The 20,911-nt window shown below is 36.1% G+C and overlaps 1 protein-coding gene across 1 annotated transcript in view; it reads right to left on the bottom strand.

The window, feature by feature from the left end:
* Window positions 1-20,911, bottom strand: part of LOC111873390 (dynein heavy chain 2, axonemal) — a 53,346-nt gene that overhangs the window by 12,348 nt on the left and 20,087 nt on the right. The window contains exons 9-17 of the mRNA XM_023868054.2: window positions 20,046-20,182; window positions 19,192-19,368; window positions 15,230-15,395; window positions 10,671-10,817; window positions 10,215-10,429; window positions 8,414-8,571; window positions 4,342-4,484; window positions 2,008-2,153; window positions 1,377-1,470 (exon numbers count right to left, since the gene is read on the bottom strand). Of these exons, the coding sequence (XP_023723822.2) occupies window positions 1,377-1,470; window positions 2,008-2,153; window positions 4,342-4,484; window positions 8,414-8,571; window positions 10,215-10,429; window positions 10,671-10,817; window positions 15,230-15,395; window positions 19,192-19,368; window positions 20,046-20,182 (1,383 nt within the window). The remainder of the gene's footprint in view (window positions 1-1,376; window positions 1,471-2,007; window positions 2,154-4,341; window positions 4,485-8,413; window positions 8,572-10,214; window positions 10,430-10,670; window positions 10,818-15,229; window positions 15,396-19,191; window positions 19,369-20,045; window positions 20,183-20,911) is intronic.

The raw sequence follows: 20,911 nt of genomic DNA, 5'->3' as shown, positions 1-20,911 counted from the left end.
AAAGCAGAATTTCACTGCCGCACGCTGTTCACGAAAATCAGCCATTGCAAAAACGACGATCACACAAAACAGTTGTCACTATAAACTCTGCCGAAACTAGTCCTTACCTTCTGAAGCAACGGTAGTCGGCTTATCGACTCAGGAATGTTAGCTCTATGCGCTCATAGCGGCAAAACGCGGTACTACAAAAGCTCTGCCCACAAAAAAATTAGTTCGGTTTCTTTTGGGTACCCCATCGTATAAGATTCCTTTCTTAAATTATTAGTATACATCACAAGTTAGAAATACAGTATATACAACATACCCAAAGCAAAATCTAGGCATATTAGGGACTAATACAAGTATGTTTCTGCAAATTTATGATAAAATTACAGAAAAGAAAGAACTTTTGCCATTGTCAATTGATAGCATGTGTGTCAAAAGCATACAAATAAAAAGAAGTACTGCATAGATTCAGCTACTACAGGACAAAATTTGAATTCTCTTGCCCATTCAAAGAATGTAAGATTTCCAGGTAGGAAACCTTTCTCCAGACGAAGCTGAGAAGAAAGCAAGAGGAAAGGAATGAGGGAACTTGTTACAAATGCTGTCTGTATGGTATGTCAGGGCTTGAAAACTGGGGAGATGAAATGGTTAACATACCAAAGATGAAAAGAAATTATTTCCTTTCTCTCTGTAGCCTTAGATATGCTACAATTTAAAGGTAAATGCTCTCTTAATATGAAACTGCTTTCAGTTTTGGGTACAATTCCACTCATGTTTATGCTTATAATTTAATCCCCTTGGTCTCTGCCCCCTTGGCAAAATTGAACATAGGAATCCTAATTTTGGTACCAAAAGGCCAGGTTTTCCATTTTATCCCTCGCAGACAGGATGACAGTGAACATGAAATAGGTCATATTAGCTGATCATTATTTTTAATAATGGCTAGCAAAGAGGACCTACAGCTTAACATGGGAGCTGAACCATGATGTGGAATTTGTGTACAATCACATGTTTTTACTTTGTCAGAGACAAGTAATAGAAAACTGAAGAAAGCAGTCTTCTGGGATGTGGCATCGTGTAGATATTGTGTTAACCGACGATCTGAGGAACGTATTGCCTCCATCTTCAGGGCAGAAGAAAAAAGGAAGAAAATCCACAAGTGAAGAACCAGCATGAGTAGTTGCTAAATAGTCTTCTCTTTTTCTTCTGCCCTGAAGATGGAGGCAATACGTTCCTCAGATCGTCGGTTAACACAATATCTACACGATGCCACATCCCAGAAGACTGCTTCCTTCATAGTCACCACCGTGAAAACTTCAAATCTTAAATAGAAAACTGATTCAATATATCCATTACCTAAAGATAAAGGCTGCTAAAAACAGATGACTCACCAATGGTATATACTCTTCAAATCCTTCATATACAGTAACTATGCACTGTATAATACATTCATAGTGAGCCAGAATCTTAGCCATAGCTTCATCCCTGGAAGAAAAATGTAAAGCAACACAATGTATATGCCTGTCTCCTTGAAGCAGGGTCCTTCTTGAGAAACTAGCAGACATTCAACTAAACAAGAGTGTGCCTGTTTTTACATACAGTGGTCAACAAATCTTATATTCAAAATCTTTAAATAACAATAAAGAAACATGAATGTTACCCTTTATGTTCTTACACCTTTATTGGTGTGTGTTAATTTGACCTTTAAACAAGAAATTGTAGAATTGTAAAGGTCATTTATAAAACCTTCATACAAAATTCATGCCTATTACTTTGTTTTTGTTAATAAGATTTGTGAATATGTTATAGTACTTATCTACGCTCATCTGCTGATTTTTATAATTATTAACCCAATAAAGATGTTACATAAGTGACATGTTATAAAGTATGTATAACTTTTATACTTTTGTGTTTAATTTGTGTACTTTTTATATCTACATATTCAAGACATTATTATAAGATGAAATTTTCCAAAACATCGGGTATTTACATACTATAGATCCTCCCATTTGAATTCCTCACCTGAAGTTACTCAAGTGGCAGTCCAACTCCTTCAACTCATACACATGGCTAGTGTCCACATAAATCAATGGCGTGTCACATATTGCCTCACAAATGCTAACAATCTCCAGATTGAAATTCTTGAAATCATCCACTAAGTGTTGTAACTGCAATAAGGATATGCATGTTCAGTTTATTATGCAAACAGTGTGTCAAAATACAAATGTACTGATTTTTATTAAAATGAAAATTGTTGTCATCTCAGCAAGAAACTGACCATATGACCTCCCTTCCCAATTGATGTCACTTACTCCCTCTTTCTGTCTCTCTTTGTCTTTTTACCTAAAACAAGATTTTCTATGTAATATCTACTTCAAATTATCACCCTTGTTTGAATTTGAATTGTGTCTCAGGTTTTAATTTTTTCAGACAACTTTATATATTCATTGCACATAACAAAATAGCGTTGCAATTAAAATACATCAAAATGTTTTATTTTGTTGGCATGCTCTTTAATCGTGGACTTATCTGTCTTCCTTGTGTGGTTTGCATTACATCTCGATATCTCTAAACCTCTTCATATGTAAAGTAAAGGGATCCCTGCCACAGACCGTGGAGGACCACAGGGTTGTGAGATGTTGAGGTTCCCACATTTTTCTAGACAATCGGCTCACAGATGGTGGCAAGGTTGTCAGCCCTACTGGGCGGCCACTAGTTACACCCAAGAATATTCCAAGAACATTCCTGGTACTCATTTCTGTTAGAGGCTGAGTCGTCCCCAGGGCCATAGTGCGGCTGAAAGGATTAGGTCAATTAAAAACTCCAATGATCGCATCAGGAATTGAACCCACGACCTTCCAGCTTGTAGCATAGTGCCTCAACCAACTATGCTACTGTGCGCCCTCCTCTTCATATGACATAAACTAAATGAATTATTATATTCTCCCCACAAGCATGGAGAACACAGTAATGTTTAGTTTTCTGTCAGTGCCAAAAGGGACTGTAATAGATTACAGTTTTAAAGAACTATGCTGATCTTTCAGCTTGTTCTCCCAACATTTTCACTATCTAATCCAAGGGTCTCCAAACTACAGCCTGTGGGGCCACATGCAGCCCTCGATGTGATTTTATCCAGCCCGCGAAAGAATTGTGCAGAAATGCGCCAATTGAACTAATTTTCCAATGAGTATTGGTAAATATGATTCCGAGCTTATTGACCTGACATATTATACTGCAGTTAGATGGCTTAGCTGTGGAAAGGTTATTTTGGGCTTCTTTCAGATCAGGAATGAAATTGATATATTTCTTACCGAGAAACACCATCATGAACCACTTTTATCATATACCAAGTGATCTGGTAAACCATATGAACCATTTGAATTTAAAGTTGCAGGGTGAAAATAACTTAGTCTGTGATTTATTTGCACTTATCAAGGCATTCAGAGGGAAGTTGATACTTCTGGAAAGCCAATTGAAAAATTGTAACTTTGTTCATATGCTATATTGTGCAGAGTTGCATAAAAAGGGTGAAACAGAATTTCCTTCCTCGTTTGCAAATTTAGTCATTTTAGATTAAAAGAACAATTTCGGAAGCTATCTGCTGATTCGCATGCCAGTGCTCAGGAATGTTTCAAAATCTGTTTGACTGTGATGCTGCAGATGTAAAATTCAAATGGAAATTATTGAACTTCAGGAAAATTATCATATTAAAGACAAATACAAGGAAGGAAATTTGATCGAATTTTATAAATTTCTGAACTCTGAGCAATTTCCAAATTTAAAGAAATTTGCTTGTAAATTTATCTCCATTTTTGGGACGACGTATCTGTGTGAACAAAGTTCTTTTCCCAGATGAAGTACATCAAGTCAAAATACAGGGCAAATTTATCCGATGAACATTTAAAGTCGCTACCTGTGATTAGCATTTCAAAATTTGAACCTCAATTTAATCAGATTTTAAGAATGCAAAAAGAGTTCCATCATTCACATTAACTGTTTTAATATAACTTGTGATGAAAATATGAGCATTTGCTGCTACTGTCTGTTGTCATTAATATACAATAATTTATTCTCACGTACTTTGTATTTAGTTTATGAAATTCTGTGCTTTCAATAAAACTCATATACCTAGAGTTATTAATTTCTTATCCAGCACGTTGAAAGTGCAGAATTACCTAATGTGGCCCGCAGTTCAAAAAGTTTGGAGACCCCTGATCTAATTCATACAGTTATGTTCCTATTTGATTTAATTATACTGTGTCAACTACTCAGATTATGTATTGTCAAATAAGAAAAAGCAATATGATTAAGAACACTAGAATACTGTGAATATATATACCTCAATATTATTCTTACCTCAGATATATGTATAGAACAATCAGATAAATACTTTTCTGATATTTCCGTGTTCCATTTAAGTTTGAACAATCCAGGGTTTATTTTCTTATCACAGACATTGATCAACTCTCTGAATAGTAATCTCTCCTCATCTGATAATGCTAACAATGGAAGGGAAAAAAATATATATATATATATGTGTGTGTGTTTCAATTGTGTCAAGAAATATCACCTCATGTCTGGATGAAAGGTATCCAAAATAAGGTATCCAAGCGATATTTGACCTTGTTCAATGTTGCTTGAAGCATGTTTGGTGTTACCATAGCCACAGTATCCCTTATGTAGGCTTTAAGGTGTTGAAGGTTGTTAATCTTAACCTGGCAGAAAATGTTCTTCATATAAACCCACAAGAAAAAATCTAATGGGGTTAAATCTGGCAACCTAGGAAACCAATCAATTTGTCCACTTCTGCCGATCCATCTCCCAGCCATCTCTCTGTTGATTCCTAAGATGGTGGCACACCATCTTGTTGGAGGATAGTTTGAGGTGGTAATTGGGGCAGTGCATACAGCTACAGCATGTCCAGGTACGAACGTCCAGTCACATTCATTTCCGAAAAGAAAACCAGTGAAAAAAAACTGTCATACATTAAGCCAGCCCACATGTCCACTTTCAGGCTCTCTCTCTCCAACTCACATGTGACATGTGGATTTTGATTGCCCCAACAAATCCTGCCATTGTACATGTTTACAACTCCATTGACATGGAACGTTGCCTCCTCTGAGAAGCACACTTGGCAGAGAAAAACAGGTGACGTTTGTGTGTACTACTTGGTCATTGGTTTTAGTGCATGAATCATTTGAACCTTGCACACTCTTTGCCCGAGCCTTTTGTGCAGCACATCGTGCACCGTTCAACGTGGAATCTGTAACTGTAAGCTAGCAGAATGAACTGGTTTGTGCAGAGTTCACTGGAATGCCTCTCTAATGCGACTGACATTTTATTCAGAGGTCTGTGCCTTTCCAGCAGATTTTACAAGCAACAGATTACCTGTACTCCTCAGTTTGTTGTCCCGGAACCGAACGCTGTTCAATGTAGGAGGTTGATGTCTATACGTATTATATTCTAAAACAACACTGGACAGAGATTGCAACTCCACTAGACCTAACACGCATTGAATATATTCTTGTGGTTTCAACATTGTTACTGAGCTTGCCAAAGGTCATCAGCTGGCACATGCATAATATGGGCATGGAAGAAAAACTTTCAGAGTTTTCCTTTCAGATGACATAAACTTAATACATGTATGACAATTAGTTTTCGAAATAAAGATTTTTTTTATTTTGGATAACTTTCATCAAGACATCCTGTAATATAGATGCAAATGACTTTCATAATATTCACCTCAGGTTAATAGTATGAAAAGTCAATATTATTTTGCAGAAATTTTTGGAAAACTGGGTTCCAGCAGTTTCAGCATCTAAGACATATGGGATGGTTTCAGGAGAGACAAAATTTGTCATAATACTCAGTATATATGTAATAAAGAACATTTATACCTGCGTGTTTCTACCTGTGTGCATATGTATTACAGCGTTTGGGTGTGTATGCACACATAGGTGCATGCATAAATATGGGTGTAATATTATCATAACTGAGTATGTCCCTGGTACATGGAATTGTCTAAACCAGTGTCTCTCAACTGCCAGGCCGCGGCCCTGTACTGGGCCCTGGCATCGATTATACAGGGGCCTCGTCTTATAAAAAAAAAGAATTTACCAGGCCATGATCTCACAAGGGTTGAGAACCACTGCTCTAAGCAGATAACAAACGTCCATTCTTTAAAGTAAGACCTGAAGTTCATTATCATCATGCTACAAACTTGTAACTGATCTCTCATGAATGCTCAGTTATTAGCAAAACAGAGAGGCACATAACTATTGGGCTAAGCATCTACTGTACTTGCTCCATTATACATCTGGTAGTATCAGAAAATTATCTTGTATAATAGTATTCAGTTCTATTTAATTCAATTTTATTCATCCCTTTTAGTCAAACTATTGACACAGAATGCATCTCATATATGAGTACATACATACATACATAAATACATACACATTTAAAGTAACATAGATATTTCTGCTAAGTCCCATCATGCTACCACAGAATACAGATACAATTCATAAAAACAAGTCAACTCAGACATCATATTCTCTTAACTGAACATGACACATATTTACCTACAAAGTAAAATGTGTATAGTAACTGATAGGATCTCAGCTCTCTTTTAAATTGACTCATTTATTCCACTTTCCTAATTTTATTTGGTAATTTATTGCATAATACGGTGATCCGGGTTTGATCCCGGGGTAACTGTGACAATTTATGTCACATGTTACAGGTGGTAATGACGCCATCCTTGGTGAGGTTGGCCGAACCATGGCTGTTTCTTTGGTGGGGATGCATCATGGACCAGGGATGCGTTGGGACACAGCTTTGGGAAACCTCCTCGTGGTCCTGCCGGGCAACGACAGCCCCCTTCTGGGGCTGGTGGCCAAGTTCCAATAAAGGGTGATGGCTTTATGACCAGAGCCTCCCACGTGGTGGCATAATGACTCTTGGGTTTCACTACAGTGTACCCGGGACGAATTCAGGAGAGCACTTGGCTACTTGAGTTGTTTCCCTAGAGTACCGGTAGGGTGCTGCAAACCTGAGGGCTCAACACTCTAAAACGGTTTCACCAACCCATGTGGAGGGGTGGGAATGGGGGAGCTCATAAACTAACTGGTGTCACACTCCCATTAATAATCTGGTATATCCCTCTCCCCCCAAACAGGCACTCTTGGTCCTGGAGGCTTGTGAGGGTTTCATTCACTACAGGACCAAACCACCTAAGACAAGGTGTGAGGCATCGTGCTGAGGGCTGCATGGCACTGGGGTGGTAATTAGCCAGTGACTTGAACGATCCCCTCGGGGCACCAGGCAGCACCCCGGTGTATTTATGCCTTCCGCCCGTATGGGGCGCTGTGGAAGGCGACCTTTTAAATCCCCAAAACTCGTGGGACCAAAATGAAAGGAACCAAAAAAAAACCCAGTCATAAGAACCTTAAACTGAAGAGGGCCCTCCTCCAAAGGCTTCCCTATAAGAAATGCTTCAGCAGGGGGTTGGAAGCTCTGGTGAACAACTAAGGGACCCAGGTGCAGCCAATGAACCTGCTGTTGAATTTTCAGTCAAAGGCAGGGACGAACCAGTGGTTCAGAACCTACCTGAGGTAAAACCAAAAACTCTATTGTGAGTAAGTAGTACTGACATACCACTACAGGGGGCTAGTACGTCTAGCATATCTGCAGTAGGAGAAGGATTTGGATACCTAGTCGCTCATTCTTGTTAACAAATGACAAAATGAAATATGTGTATACACACAGTATATCTGTCACTTCCTGTCATGTTCAGAGGAACAGCATACTTTCACTTGGAGGTGGAGAAAGCATAAACAATCTTCTGTCCTTGATAGATATAGGAAAAGGAAAGACAGGATGGACAATTAGTAGGTATGGGAAAGGAATGTAGGAGAAAGGACGGAGGAAAATAAATTATGAATGGGATAGAGGAATGAAGAATAAGTGTAAGGTGAATATTATAATGTGAAGGAGTGGGAGAGAGTAAGGGAAGAGGACTTACAATAGGCCAGAAAATACAAGGGAAGGAAAGAAATAAGGGGCAAGTGTAGGATAATGAAAAAGAACAACATGGGTGAGGGAACGTCTTTAACATGAAGGAGAAGAAAGAATGATTGGAAAGAGGAATGAGAATAGAATGGCCAAATGAAAGAGATGGAAAATCAACAAGGAAAAGGGGAATGAGATAAAGACAAGAAAGGGAAAGTCAATAAAGGAAAGAAAGAAAAATTTGGTACATCATCCTTGACCGGTCATGTGCTAGATGTAATAAAATAGGTAGAAAATTCTTAATTCCATTATGAAAGTTTCAGGTGCCATGGTAACCTGGAGCAAGGAGTTTTGTAGGCCTGATCACCATATCATAGTACTATGACTACCTCACTCAGAATACATTTTCAAAAAAGTTTACCTTCTATAACTTGGTTATAATCCATCACAACAGTCAGAACACTCTCATATACAAATTTCAATTTATCCCATTTGTTATATACTGACTGGACAACAGTGGGAATGTCATATTTCATTCTTTCCCAAATTCTTGCTTCATGGCATATATTTCCAACAACCCTGTAAAAATATTAGTTCATTAAACAAGAGCTCATGCCACAGGTAATAAAATTCATTTTGCCAGTTTTGTGTCATGGCAGACCAAGCTACAGTAGAATTCTTGAAAGCCTCTTGGTTTTAGTAGTAAGTAAACATGGTAAGTTCAGAGAAACCTGATTGAACTTGTTCCAAATTTCACTGAGTATTAGCATTTCAATAGGAACCTTAATTTACCTGAGATATACAAGTCGTCTTAGCCCATATTCACGTAAACTCACTTTATTATTGTATTTAAACATCCTCTTCCATTAATATATAATTTATTTCACATACATTTCCATCTTAAATGCAACTTATTCTCCAGTCACCCTTCTTCCTCACTACATGTTTCAGCCAAGCAATATTTTATAATTAAAATAAATTTACATTAATTAAAACCAATTAACACCCCAATGTTTTCCTTGCAGTCATTGCCTACTCGTTTAAAAGATATTTTCTTGAGTATCCCTTGTTTTGTATTTATTTGCGCATGCCTTTGGGGCATGGGTATTACCTGTAATGCATAAATGATGTGTTGTTATATAATTTTACTGTTAGATTTATAAGTGTTGATAGTTGTTTACAATTGTAATTATACGTGTGATTCCTGCAGTTCATAAAGATGTTGACGTAGTGTTATTATTAGTTTTGTTATCTGCAATACGAAGTAGTGTAATTGGTTGAGGCACTATGTTATAAGCCGGAAGGTTTCAGGTTCGAGTTCCAATGAGGTGGATTTTTTCAATTGACCTAATCTTTCCAGCCACAGTATGGCCCCAGGGTCGACTCAGCCTCTAACAGAAATGAGTACCAGGAATCTTCCTAGTGGGGTAAAGGGCAGCTTATTTGATCAATTGAAAAATTACAAGAGGATTAAGAAACTGGTACATTTAAGTGATAAAACCAAGTCACGCGAATCAAAATGAATAGAATGAAAGCAATTCGACTGAAACCAAAATGAAAGAGACCTCTGGTAAGGCCAAGAATATGGCCTTACCAGAGGATATTTATGGAAAAGAAAGAGAAGATATGGGAGTATGAAAATTCTTTAATTACACCTGACACAAGGGCATATAATATACTGTAATGTGCCACAGACTATACACAAGGTTTAGGTTGATAACTGGATTTATTGAACAGCTGTAACACAAAACTACAATTATAGCATTACCGCTAATGTACAAACATAACCAACCCCTACAACATATGCTACATCTCAGTCTGTTATAACCCTCACTAGTCATTGTTTGCTTACAGTCTTTACTAGGCATCGCTAGGTTACAGCTGCAACTCCTCTGCTTTTGGGCTCATGTCGTGATTGGCTTGAAACTCTCACCTGCAACTCTTAGCCTCTTAGCAGTCATTGGCTTATTCACTTAGAGGCCTTTGTCGTATAGCCTCAGGACAGGCTACATAGAAAAGATAATTTCCAACAATTCCACAATTGTTGCATGATGTCTGAGCAAGCCATTGCCTAGCAACAGCTTGCTTCTTTACCAAGTCGTTACTTTTCAGTCATCATGCCACAATATGAAAAAAGAATATTTTTCATAGGTACAACAAATTAAAACAAAATATTATTTTACCCATGCTCTAGTGTTTGATCATAGCATTACAAAACCCACCTGTCAAAATTAGATTCCAAAAGTCCAGGCCTTGTATGACTTCTAACAATCAATGGTTTATCTAGTCTTGCACTGATATTTTCATCCAAAGAATCATTCCATTCCTCATAGAGATCTCTAGCTAAGTCATCCATTGACACTATGAGTTCCTCATACTGTGTACGTACTTCATCTCGCATACCACAAGGAGGCATCCACTGAGCATCATCCAGTATCTGACAAGAAAGTGACTACATATTTAAGAATAATAATATTGTCCACAATTGCTAACCTCAGAATAAGTGAACAATATCAACTAACAATTCTTCAATACACCTTCCGTTAGACTGACTGCAAACAGCAATTAAAATGTGTCCTACAAATACTGATGAAATACAGACTCTGGCTTAAGTTAATAATAAAAATGCTGGGCACTACCGAAAATATTTAACCAGCTACCAAAATATATCACCTTACCTTCATCAATTTGGTAAAATGTCTTTTCTTCAAATGAATCATTAAAACTCGACCAGCAAATGGGGGTAATCCTGCCGGACAAGAAGCTTTCTTCTCCACCAAGCCTTTCTTTGTCGCCTGAATTTCTTCACCAAACATCTTATACACCTATTGAAGATACAAATAAAAGCATTAACAATGTTCTTAATGATACTGAATATTGTCATAAAAAACAAATATAATGAAGTTTGACATTTATTCCTTTGTGAAGCCAATCCAGCCCATTGTTGTTAAGAAATAGAACTGATGCTGTTACTTCATGAAAAATATTGGAAACCAGAGTAATACCTATTGACACCCTAACATAAAGTTTAATTTCTTACATACCTATAATTATTGTATTACAAATTTTGAAAATTCCTCTCTTGAAACATACTTACCAATATAAGCATTCTTGCTGTTCTCGTATTTGTTTCTTATGCATGACAAGGAAGATAAAGTTCTAATGTTTCAAAGCACAAAATTTATAGCAAAACACCAAGTACCCAACAACATTTTTGGTAAACAGGAACATTAACTAAAAAAGCAGATATTCTTCACTATATCTCATAGAGTACAAAATAACAGTGAAATTATTCAGAGTTCCCTTGCTTTCACTATCTCCCTTTTTCCTTCTCTTTCCCATTGAATATACAGCTCGATAAGAACCATCTTTTTGCACGAATTACTTGATGAAGCTTCTCCAGCACAGAGACTACATATTGTCGGATGGCATGAAGACAGAAGAATTATGAGTCAGAAAGGATCTGGAAGTATGCAGTTATGGCCTCACTGAGGTACCAGCTTGGTATTTTCCTGGCGATACTCTGAGAAATTACGTAAAACCTCAGTCAGGACTGGCAGTGTCCTGGCCAAGATTGGATGTAAACAACTCCAAAATAAAATCTTTAAGGAATACATCCTGTTTAGGTGCTCGTACTGTATAAGAGTTTTGTTTTGAACCCAACAGGCAACAAAAGCAAATGCATTGGCGTAAGTTTGAATATACACGTAGATTATAAATCCATCAACACAATTATAGTCAGATCGTGGAAGGATGTGATTAAGGACACAACGTAATTTAACCTGATAATACAAGAAAACATCAAAATAGTAAGCTTGGTAGCTGTCCTAAGAAGAAAATATTAAATGAACTTTGAAGCAAAACACAGCCAACCACGATCAAACATAAACATATCATAGACAACATAAGTGGTGACAGTTGTATCATATATACAGCATTCAGGATCAAAGCAGTAACAATAAACCAAAATGCAGCCATATTGAAAGTCCGGCATGATCAACAGAGGAAATCTATACATAATTTTAATTTAATTTAAACTAAGGGGGGAATGAACCACTCAGAATATTTAGAATATGGTATTTCCATGGGTTCAATATTTTAATATTTTAACCAAATAACATATCTTTCTAATATATATTTGTTAATATTTTAAGACTCTTAATAAGTTTTAAATACTTGTTTAATACATTTCTAACGCAGCATAAAAATGCAACCACTTAATCTGTGCATGGAAAGGTGTTTAACAAAAGGGGAAAAAGCACACCATATTTCTCAGTTTATTATAATGGGCATAATTCAATAGTATAAGATTTGTTAATGTGTTGCTGATGATGGCTCCATGAGCTGAAACATGTTATGACATTGTATAACCAATAAAGTCAGTTATGCCCAGTGAAATGTGAGTTGCTTGGTATATTGTTGTGTCTGACAGGAAAAACAAAACTCATATATAGTCCAAAATACATGTCTAGAGAATTACCACTAGACCAACCTGTACTGTGCAGTGCAAATTAATTACGAGTTTATGTTGTAGTCTTCCGGGTTGTGACAATGTGTATTTTCATATGTGCATTCAAATATCTTGGAGGGACATACTGCTTCTGTCTTCAAGGTAGAGGTGAACCAAACTGGGAAGAATGGGTCATAGACACCAGAAGTGACCAATCAGAAGCAGGAATGAGGAAGAGGAGAAAGCACCTGGGCAGGCCTTTGGTTCTCATTTACACCCTGTAGAAATGTAAGAAGGCTCTTTATAAGGTCACTATCTGAATTTGACTTTTCTCTGCATATATCCTCTACAAGGGTCCTTGTGTAATTATCCTTCACTGTGCCTGCTGCACTTTCATAGTTAGCCCTTCAAGGCCTCCTGTCCTGGATCTGCTGCCCTTTTCAGGGCCTGCAGTAGTTGCCACTGGCCCACCTAGGGTTCTTTGTCCACTTGCTTGTCCCCTCTCTGATTAGCCATGTCTCCTGTCCTCTGTGGCCCATTATTCTCACACCTCTCCTACACAGTATGCTCCTACCCCAACTTGGTTCACTTTTAACCTGAAGACTGAGGCAGTATGTTGCACCAAAAGATTGGTAACCACTCATCAGACTATGGTGTTATAACCCAGAACACCAGTATATGAATTTTCATCAGTGTCAGAACTTCAAACGTAAAATAATTACGAGAAATGTTATCTATAATACCTTATCATTATCAACAGAGTGTCTATAATTCACTATTCAAGAACTATAACAAAAGAGTTCTCATGAAGTGCTGCCGTCCTATGAAGATGAGATGGTTTCGGTGCATGTCACTAACTATTCTCACATTGATAAAGTTGAAGACGTCTACCTTCTTGAAACAAGAAAGTAACTAGCATGAAACAGGCAGCGAACACACTTTTGCTACAATTAATATGTTGCTGGACATTATCCATCATCTTGTCTGTTCTAAAATACCCGTCTAGTTAGACGGAGATAGGGGCTAGCTCTGTCTATTGGACCCAACTGAGTAGGTTTTACCTGAAGACGGGGACAGATTCCAGTTCCCGAAACGTTGTGTTTTTTAATAGAAACTAGATGGGTATTTTAGAACAGACAAGATGATGGATAATGTCCAGCAACATATTAATTGTAACAATTTACCATCATCACAAACTTTTAGATCTTATTTACACTTTTGCTAGTTTCCTGCTAACTTACCAAACCGTGAGGATGGAGGAGGTGTGTTCCTCTGAATCACTGGTTAATCCCATGAGACTACACATTATTGTGTCCCAGAAGACAGAATTCTTCATAGCAACGATTGTGAGAATATTAAATCCAAGATGATTAAGTTTGGTCTTGAGGAAAATCGGGATGTATTTACAGAAATACTCATACACTTCTTACTGCACTATAATAGAAAGACTGAAGGTTATAGGCAAAAACTGGAAGTTTCAAGCACAACTAAGTCAGTATTTCTTACCGAAACTTGTTTGCTGTGTTCCAGTTCCAGATTAGTGCACAGGCCTACCTCTGCAGCTTTGAATAAAGTAGTTGAATATAAAAGCATACAGTGTACACAGAACACACATATTTGGTGATGGGAATTATAAATAGTATGCTAATATCTATGCTCAAGTATTTATTGCAATGCATTCAGATTTTTAAGAGTTTATTCACATAGCTCACAGAAGTTTTTATGCTCTTATTTGAAGTCAAACTTTAATTAAATATACATTTGTATATATGGTGACCTACAAATTCAGTTTCATTTAGTTACTATAAAAAATGAGTACCTTCAGTAATCTTCACGAGTTCAGAGAACCACTGTCAAGTGTAAATTAATATTTGTTTGTGTTCAGAAAATTACTGCTGATTTCTGAGTGTTCAAATTAGGAAATGTATACATAGTAGAGTTCTTGTTTAATAATCTCAGAAACCATAAGGCCTGCAGAAAATTATGTAGATGCTTCATTTTCTCTATAATTTTTGTTTAAAACATTTTCTGCTCTGATAAATAATTAAGGAGCTATGCTTAGGATACACATAAAAATAATGTGTCTGTAATCTTTATGCAACTCTATCCAAAATCTGAATATACGAGTATCAACAAATTTAGAAAAACTCCCTTACATAAAATTTCATGAAACTCTGTTCAGCAGCTCCCTACATGTTTCATGCACAGAAATGGGCAGAGAATTGGATGGATGGACAATTTTAATAAGTGCACTACAGGATTCTGAAAGTGTCTGAAGTCATAATTCTTGAGGGATGGAAGTAGACAAAGCCAGGAGAAGGCTGTTAATGCATACTGGAATGCAATATCTTATGACACTCTTCACACATGTATGGTAAAAAATTATAATTAAGAATTTCTCTCTGATCACAGATAATGACTGCCTCAGCATGAGTAGAGCATGAAGTTTTCTCAGAGTGAAACACTACATATATAGGTATTATGCAAAGACATATGCAAATTAAGCACAATTCCCCTTGCCTTTCCTCTTCCAGCTTTTATATAATTAACTACACATACATTTTTCTTCATAACTGTGATAAATTGTGATTAACAAAAAAATTATCACCATGCAATTTCTTACACTTACTTAGGAATCTGAGCACATGTCTAGCCATTACACAGTACCAGAATTCATAAACATTGATCACTAATTAATAAGTTTCAGAAGGTGATAGCATTTCACTGCAATGCAGAACATGCACCAATGAGCAAGCAGACACAGAACTATTATCTAAGATAACTCACAGCAACAGTTTTCTTATCATACAAAGGACGCAGACCATCTCTTTTAGAATAGTAGTAAAATGCTTGCAGAGCATGAACTCCCTCCTCCAAATTTACTACTTGCTCAAACACGGATATCATAAGATTTTCCAGTATCATCTCAGTGTCTTTCATCTGGCCTCGGAACCTTTTACAAAGAAATTTACATTAGGAAATGCATGCTGCCAGGAAAAATAACATGAGCAATGTATGTAGAGGTATAGACAGGTTTAAATTTTCTTCTTATGTCCAGCGTTTGTATAAAGTGGAGCACCCCACATCCATGTTTCTTCTGTCCAAAACTTTCATTATACATAATAAATTATGCAAAAATTTCAAAACTTAACAGTGAAAATTAAAAATGCATGCTTAATTTCTTGCTTGTTGGAACACTCTCCCCAAAACGTTACAGGTGGTCTCTTATCTGAATACTGTATAGTACTGTAACACAGAACTTGTGTCTTTTTAAAAATAAATATTTAAACAAGTTGAATGTATAGCCATTTGAAACAAAATGGCATGGCACTGCATCAGGCTTGAATATAAGGCTTTTATATTTCTACACCTTGCCAGAAAAAGAACAAGGAACTGACACAGATATGGAATGGGACAGATAGATTAAAACAGGTGGGCAGCAACTGTACTGAATATTTTTTCATGCTTTTGATGATTATTACATATACATACATACATAGCATTCCATAGATCCATGAGTTAGTCAGATGACCTACCGGATGTGGAATTTGTCAAAAATCATACAATACATATATACATGCACAATTCAATTTCACATAAATAGTAAGGATTTCACAAAAGTAGTAAAATATCCATCATAAATCCATACATTAACATATACTAGATTTTTTTTTTCCTGTGTTCCAAACAAGAGAAAACATTACATACACTTTATGTTGTTTGGAAGCATAAATTCCTCAACAGAGTAAAAGGAGTGTGTAATTAAGTATCTCTTTAGTGCTACTTTAAATTGTCCCTGTTTATCTATAAGAGTTGTGATATTTGGTGGTAGATTGTTGAAGATTTTAATGCCAGTATAATATGCACTCTTCTGGAAACAAGAGAGGCTGGCAACTGGTCTGTGAAGCTGATTTTTATTCCTTGTGTTGACATTGTGTATTGTAGAATTGGTTGGAAAAAATTCTTGGTTTTTTACAATGAAGATCATTAAGGAGAATATGTATTCACATGGGAGAGTTAAGATCTCTAGCCTCTTGAAGATATTTTTACATGATTCTCTTGGTTTAACACCAGCCATTATTCTAACAATTTTCTTTTGTAAGATGAATATCTTCTGGCTGTAAGATGAGTTACCCCAAAAAATTATTCCGTACTTCATTACAGAATGAAAATAGGCAAAATAAATCAATTTGAGAGTCTCAGTATTGCTGACATGAAACATGCTTCTACTCCTAACTGCGTAGCATGCTCCACTTAACTTAGGGATCAATTTATCTATATGGTTCGACCAACTTAGGTGGCTATCAATTTGCAAGCCAAGGAATTTCGTATTTACTGTCTCTTCTATATATTTTCCATTATATCCAATATTTAAAACATAGGGAGGGGCATTATTTGTTGTAAATTTCATTACATTTGTTTTGTTTAAATTTAGGGCAAGTCTGTTAGCATTGAACCATTTATTCATGTGGGAGAGTACTCTGTTTGATATTGCACAGAAATCATCAAACATTTTACTAGAGATTATAACACTTGTATCATCAGCAAATATTATGGGTTCTGATGAAAAATTTATTGTTGGTGGAAGGTCATTTATATATATTATGAAAAGCAAGGGTAGTGATGGTGATAATGCCAAGGATAGTAACTATGATAATAATGTTAATGATGATGATAACTAGCAAATTCTGATATGATTTGACAAAGAAACATTCATACAGATCATTCAAAGGAGAATCTCAATAACTATATCTCCAGTATTTTAATAAGCTTCAACATAAAGCAACAATTGTAATAACAAAAAAATTCAAAGAAAAACTTGTAATGCTTAATTTCCTACTGCACATTTTTCTATCTGCACATCTATTACTATAGCTATTGCTGCTTTAGTTCTGTGAAGAAATTACTATTCCAGAACAAATTCTGTCTACATTAAATATGGCATATACATAACCTCAAAGATTTTCATTGTCTTCATATTATGTCTGTGTAGGTAGGGTCACCATATGCTGAAACTTAAAAATGAGGACACAATACGAGGGTTACCATATTTTGAAACTTAAAAATGAGGACACCATGGACTTGTAGTTGTGGTGTGCTACAGTATAGAAAGCAAGTGTGCCTTCTGCAGCACATACATTTTCGTCAATTTTGGTATTGGGCATGAAATATTTTGTCAATTTTTCGGAAGAACTCTCCCCTCTAACATTCTTACAATGTTTTCCAGACTTCATATGAATTTTTAAATCCCCGCTTCCTTTATTGACTATTGAGACATATGTCCCTGGAGTACAGATCATGCATTCTGCTTCGCATTCCACGCGACCAGAGCGAAAACACAGGTATTTTTCCTTCAATTCGTCTGTGAATTTGCATTTTCTCTTCGGCATTATTCTCTTGAAGTAGTGCTATAAAAAGATAAGGAAAAAATCATAACTAATAATATGTAACGCGGATCGGCATATAAGATTAAGAGTACGCTTATATATCGTACCGTTCTAATTTAGTATCTCTATTCCTACCTGTTATGATTTCCTTAATTGTTTAAAATCACAAAACACACACTTATTTTATATTAAAACTTATGACGACACGATATTAAACGACTCTATAACACATGTTAAAACCAACAGCTAAACGTAACAACCCAGCAGTTCAAACCGGTCCAGACTAAGGAACCGGAAGTGAAAACCGATTAGTCAAATGAATACTTCCTTTGCAAGGAGAAGATACATGAATTGAATCGAATTTATTTACATTCTATAAATCCTAAGCAGGTTAGTACCTTTGGATACAGAACAAGTCAAAAGGTTACATAAAGCAAAGATGCTAGGCAGAAAGAAGAAGAAAATTGAAATACGGCCAACTTTCGGATATTAATAATAATAATAATAATAATAATACCCTTAATTTTGTAAATTCCTCCCGGACGGTAATTTACCCCTCGAAAATGAGGACATGTCCGGAAAGATGAGGACCTATGGTAACCCTATGCGTAGGCATGTTTACAATCCATCTGTATCCAAATTTCATGCCAACCCCAATGGTTCACTGGTTATTGTCTTAAAGCTATAAGCTAAAGAAATGTTCAGTGTCATTCTGTTTCATACACTACAAAAATTCTTTACAAAACTTCAGTATTTGTGGGAGATCTACTGCCACACATCATTTCAAGGATCATAAATTGTCACTGATGTGCCTCCCCCACTCACAGTTTCTCTTCCACCATGCTTCATCTACTGATTGCTGGAATTTTGAAAAGTGCAACACTGAAGGAGCCTCAAATAGCACAACCTTCATACCAATTTTTCTGAAAAATAGTTATCTGGTTCAAAAGTTGAAAGGGGGCACGGATGCACACACACAGTGATCTTGTAGACCTACTTTCTTTCTTTAAAAAAGGAAAACAGTCTAAATGTAGTCCAGTGTTCATACTGAGTGTAATATATAAAGAAGAGTCCACTGGCAATTGAAACCCTCTTCTGTCCCATACAGTCAGTTCTTCAAATCACTTGGTGTTTAGATAAGACTTCATCTTCTATAACCCCGTTGTTGTCCTGCTCCTTTCATGAGAAAGAATTAGGACTCTAGCTAAAATAACTATGACTAACTATAACTATAATTATAATTATAACTGCAACTAACTATGACTAAAATACTGTAGGTATGTGACAGAGAAAATCCACACATGGACAATAATTGATCTGTTTCTATGCTTGAAATTAAAATAAGATTTTTAAATTTCTTACCTCATTATATCATCATACCATGAAGAAGCTGTGACATCCAGTATATTTTGCTGGACAACCCTAATAGCTTGCAAATTTTCTGCAAAGGTCCTCTCTTCCTTCTCACATATATGCTCAAATTCTTCTCCCCTTGTTCCTCTAAAACGGGGTTTTGGAACATCCTCTGTTTCATCCTTCCTATAATGGCAAATAATAGTACTAAAACGAGTTATCCTCTGTTCATCCATCAGACTTACTTTTCTAAGGTAACTGATTTGGTGGAAAAATATAATACAGTTATGTGATTGTAATTAAAGTGTTAGGAAGGGTCTTATGAGGTGTGTTGTATTGTATTGTATTTTATTTTATCCGTTTTGCTACATAGTAACACTTGGACAATTCATTTGGTAATACAAGTTAACAAAATGAATCTACAAAGTTACAAGCATACTACCAACATTTGTTACAATCATAAGCCATATATAAGTACAACTTTTCAAAAAATATACAAACTACTATATACAGCTAAGGAATGGCTATGACATCCAAGTTAAAATTCTGAACCCCTTGTTTGCACATATATTATATTTTTTGCAGTTCTTTCCCTATTAAGTACAATATTTTGTCCTTTCAGCGCTGTTATCTTTCCTCTCAGAAATTGAGTCAGTACTTGACTGCCTACTTTATAGAAGCCACTATGTTTTCTGGCTTTAACTTTCTACAGCCTGAATACCTTATTTTCAATACAACAGATGCCCTGCAGTAGCAGATCATAACAGTACAATTTAATCAAATGAATAAATGGTCTCCTCCCCATACAATTAGTCAACATATATTAACATTCCATGCTTATTTTGGATAGCTTATGTACATACCTGCCAAAAATAATCATGGCTTCACATATTTCAATCATGTCTCTACATCTCTGAACAAATGAGTCCACATGGTTGAAAATAGACCCATTATCTAAATCCCACGGAATGTGTGAGAACTTTGAGTGCGTCTCTGCAAACTGTAATTATAAATATTATGTCAGTTCAATCCTGACAGTCCTTCAGAAACATGTGGAATTGAAACCTTGTCATTTTATGTATGTCCATACAACACACAATCCTTCTTATGAAAGTTACTGTCACTGTCGCTTTCATTGCCATTGTTGTTGTTGTTGTTGTTGTTGTTAATGTGAGTGTTTGTGATATTTTTGCTAGCCCTCATGGCAGCTGGTAAAACCTTTTTTCATTCTGCAACAAACACTCCTATGGGAAGAAGAAAATTATTAGATCTGGTACGTGTGGTATTAAATATCACTGTGCCTGTCTGAAATTAGTGACCCTGATTTGGAAATTTACACTGCATCAGCCAAATCGAATTATAAATGTGAAGAATGTATTAAGTTTCAAGACCACAAGGAATGCGAAATTTGAACCTCCTTTACAATACAAAACTAAGGAGCAATTGCAATTAAGTCATTGGCTTCTCAGCCAGCTGTCATATCTTGCAAAAACACGGCCAGCAATACTTATGGGTCATTATCTGCAGCTCCGATACATAAAACATTGGTGTCATCACTTCATTCTGCCTGGAGTTATGTCGATGCATGTTGTAGGTCATATAATGATGTCACATCTGTTGACCTATGTCATAATGTTTCTGCAGTTTAAGCAGCTTCTGATGGATTTTATTATTATTATTATTATTATTATTATTATTATTATTAAAATACATTTCTTTGATCCAACAG

Source organism: Cryptotermes secundus, unplaced genomic scaffold, assembly GCF_002891405.2.
Source record: "Cryptotermes secundus unplaced genomic scaffold, Csec_1.0 scaffold22, whole genome shotgun sequence".
Taxonomy (NCBI): domain Eukaryota; kingdom Metazoa; phylum Arthropoda; class Insecta; order Blattodea; family Kalotermitidae; genus Cryptotermes; species Cryptotermes secundus.
The sequence above is the reverse complement of the archived record's forward strand: the minus strand, read 5'-3'. Positions and strand labels throughout refer to the sequence as shown.